General features: G+C 53.2%; 1 protein-coding gene across 2 annotated transcripts; it reads left to right on the top strand.

Moving 5' to 3' along the window:
* Positions 1-262: 262 nt before the first annotated feature.
* Positions 263-3,138, top strand: LOC139831088 (uncharacterized). Of its 2 annotated transcripts, none has more exons than XM_071820305.1 (2): positions 263-720; positions 828-3,138. In XM_071820305.1, the coding sequence occupies exon 2, from the start codon at positions 1,712-1,714 to the stop codon at positions 2,717-2,719; it is 1,008 nt and encodes a 335-aa protein (XP_071676406.1). In that variant the 5' UTR covers positions 263-720; positions 828-1,711; the 3' UTR covers positions 2,720-3,138. The 2 variants fall into 2 exon arrangements, with proteins under 2 accessions (XP_071676406.1, XP_071676407.1); XM_071820306.1 differs by having other exon boundaries at positions 268-720; positions 828-1,476.
* The last annotated feature ends 284 nt before the right edge of the window (positions 3,139-3,422 follow it).

Genomic DNA, 3,422 nt, shown 5'->3' with positions numbered 1-3,422 from the left:
ATTCCGTCGAACCCCTATAAGTTCAGGGTTTGAAATAGACTTTTTCCTAAGGGAGCACTCTGGAGCCTAGATATGTATAGTCACACGCTCCAACTGTAGCGTAGCACAGAGATGGAAATCTCGCGTGTACGTCGATGGCAGGACGCGCAAGCTGATGGGCCGGGTTTCCAAATGCTGCTTTTCGTGGCGGGTGTTGCAACTTTGAAGCGAGCTCATTTTAGACTGCAAACTTTTACCATGCGCTGAAGAGAAGGGCATGTGCTTGTGTTTGTACGTCTTGAGCTGCACTCACATTTCTGTACTCCGACTGCAAATGAATTAGGCACCCCATCGCATTGCCAAAGGTGGTATACGCGCTTCTCGATCAGTGCAGCTTCGCCGTGGTTTCCGATCGTCGCCGTAGCCATACATGCATCCATCATGTTCCTATATATCTGCACTGCATATATGCGTACTTGCCTAGCCAAATCCTACTTCTTCCTGCCTCGACTCTTCAGAGAGAGCTAGCTCGCCGTGCTATCACGCCATCCATTAAGTGCGAGCTCCAGGCGAGAAGGGGAAGAAGAGCAGAGGAGGATGCATCCGGCCGGTGCGGCGGCTGCAGGTGGTGCGGTGAGGGGCGTGCGCGCGGTGGCGAGGGCCAACATCATCCTCGGCTTGGCCATGGCCGCCATGGCTCTCGTCACCGCCACCATCAACCCCGGCGACTTCCACGCACAGGTACGTTGCGTACCATTACGAACGCTCCTCCATCTCCCTCCACCGGTACCAACCGACCGATGACGGAACTAATTTGCTCGGTCCATACTCGGTACCCATCAACGCAGATCATCGAGCAAGCGGCGCCGGCGACGGCGCCCGGGGCGCAGGGATGCGCGGCGGCGACTGAGGCGGAGGCGCTGGGCCTGCGCGGGGCAGCTCTGGACCTGGTGCTCATGGGGGTGGTGCAGGCGGTGCTCGCCGCGGCGGCCGACGTGGCCGTAGCGGGATCCCTCCGCAGGCTGGGCCGGTGCGTCGCCGCCCTAGCGCACCTCACCGGGGCACTCAACACCGGCCTCCTCTGCTACGTCGTCAACCGGGCTGCGGTCGTCACCATGGGGAACTGTGTCACGGACCTATCTAATGACGTTGCATTTGCAGCTTCAGGCAAGCAGCGTCGGAAATTACGAAGGGCAGGGAGGAGGCCAGCAAGGATTGGTGGGCCTGAGTGGACACGCTGAGGACCAATCAGAGAAAGGCATGGAAGGCGGTCGACGCAATCAGGTTGCCAGCAAGGCACGCAAGGCAGGACAGTTAAGTAGCTGCAATGCAGAGGGGCAAAATGTCGTTTGACCAAACTGTAATCTGGATCCCGAATCCCCTTCTCTATCTCTCCCAAACTTCCTCTCAATTCCCTTCCCTTCCTTTCCTGAACTGAGGTTGTATCCTGTACTCTGTATCCTGTGAGATAATACAAGGAATAGTAGCAGCCCATAACACTTGGTATCAGATTAGCCAACGATCTTGTTCCGCTCGTAAAAATTCCTCGATCTGAGATAGTAATTCCAGATTGGCAGGTGCTGATCGCTTCGGTGGTCGGCGCAAAGTTTCCGCAAGGAACACCTCCGATTTGGTTGCTCGATTTGGGTGGAGTCGACAGGATCTCGCCCTGGAGCGACCGCATCAAACGCGGTGGAATACATCGGATAGGATCGACAAATTGGAGGTCAACATGGAGGCGCTACAGAAAATGATTGAGGCTATGTCGTCGGATCTCAAGACGGGCCTCTCCTCGGTGGAGAACAGGCTCGCGAGCAGTCTCACCTCGGTGGAGACGAGGTTGGAGAGCACACAGGCATCAGTGGATGCCACGGCAAACTCAATCCACACGCTGAATGAGTGGAAGAGCGGCATCGACACGCAGGTCTCAGATCTGAGTTCATCGGTTCAGGCCTTGCGGAAGCAAGTGGACCGTATGGTGGTGGGAGTAGGCCTCAGCGCCCTGGGGACGCCTCCGACCACCGCCCCAGGAGCCGCGACACCGCCTGCAGCCCCAGCGACAACGAGTGCGGGGACAACTCTGCAGGTCATAGACTCCGGGCAACTCGGCCACGGCGTACTTCCCGACACCCGGGGTCAGACAGCGGGGGCAGTCGCCTTCCCTCTGTCTACCCCGGTCACAGGTACCGGCAGTGCATCTTCCTCTCTGGATATGGTTCCATTTACATCACAAACCAGCACGGATACTACTGCTTTGCGTCGCACAACACCTCAACCACCACCCACTGATTTCCCTCGTTTTGATGGTGAAAACCCGAGACTCTGGCAAAAATCGGCAGAAAAATACTTTCGTTTGTTTGATGTTGAGCCTGGTGATCGTGTTGAGTATGCTACGATGCATTTCCAGGGAAATGCAGCGTTGTGGTTACAGAGTGTAGAGGATCGTTTGCCTGCTTTCACTTGGGATAGTTTGTGCGAGTTGCTTAGCAAACATTTCGACAAAGGGCAGTACCAGTTATTGTATCGCCAACTGTTTAAACTTAGGCAAACTAAATCTGTTAGTGACTATGTAGGGCAATTTAACACTCTTATGCACCATATGCTGGCTTATAAACAAGATCTAGATCCTACCTTTTTCACCACTAGATTCATAGAAGGGTTAGCCACCAGTATTAAATCAGTTGTCATGATTCAGAGACCGGAAGAGCTCGATACTGCTGTTTCTCTTGCACTCTTGTAGGAGGAAATTGAAGAGGAGATGCCAAAACAAGTAAACCGGCCTGCGGTGAATCGCTTTCCTCCAAGACATCAGTTTCCAGCTCAGAATTACACCAGACCAGTGTCAGCGGGACAGAATGATCGTTCAGCTAGCACTAACAGTAAGGTCTCAGCACTCAAAGCTTACCGCAAGGCTCGAGGGGAGTGTTTCACTTGTGGTGAGAAGTGGGGGCCAACACACAAATGCAGTAATACTGTGCAATTGCATGTTGTGGAGGAACTTATGGCAATGTTGCAAACATCTGACTCTGAAGGGGACTCACCTGCTGTTGATGCTGAAGTTTTCGAAGATGCACTAGCAGATACCCATGAAGTGCTCATGTCCATTAGCAAGCAAGCTCTTAATGGGTCAGAGACCGCGCAATCTATGAGGTTGATGGGACAGATACAAGGAAGAGATGTCCTTATTCTGATTGACTCTGGTTCTTCCAGCAATTTCATCAGCGCCAATCTGGCAGGACAACTGGTGGGTGTTCAAAAGTTACATCAACCAATCAAAGTAAAAGTAGCTGGTGGGGGTATTCTCAGTGGAGATTCAGCGCTGCCTGACTGTAAATGGAGTTGTCAAGGGAATTCTTTCACCACTTCTCTGAAAGTCTTGCCTCTTCAATGCTACGATGTCATCTTGGGAATGGAGTGGCTGGAATAGATGGGCTTAATGACTA

Source organism: Lolium perenne, chromosome 1, assembly GCF_019359855.2.
Source record: "Lolium perenne isolate Kyuss_39 chromosome 1, Kyuss_2.0, whole genome shotgun sequence".
Lineage (NCBI taxonomy): Eukaryota > Viridiplantae > Streptophyta > Magnoliopsida > Poales > Poaceae > Lolium > Lolium perenne.
The sequence above is the reverse complement of the archived record's forward strand: the minus strand, read 5'-3'. Positions and strand labels throughout refer to the sequence as shown.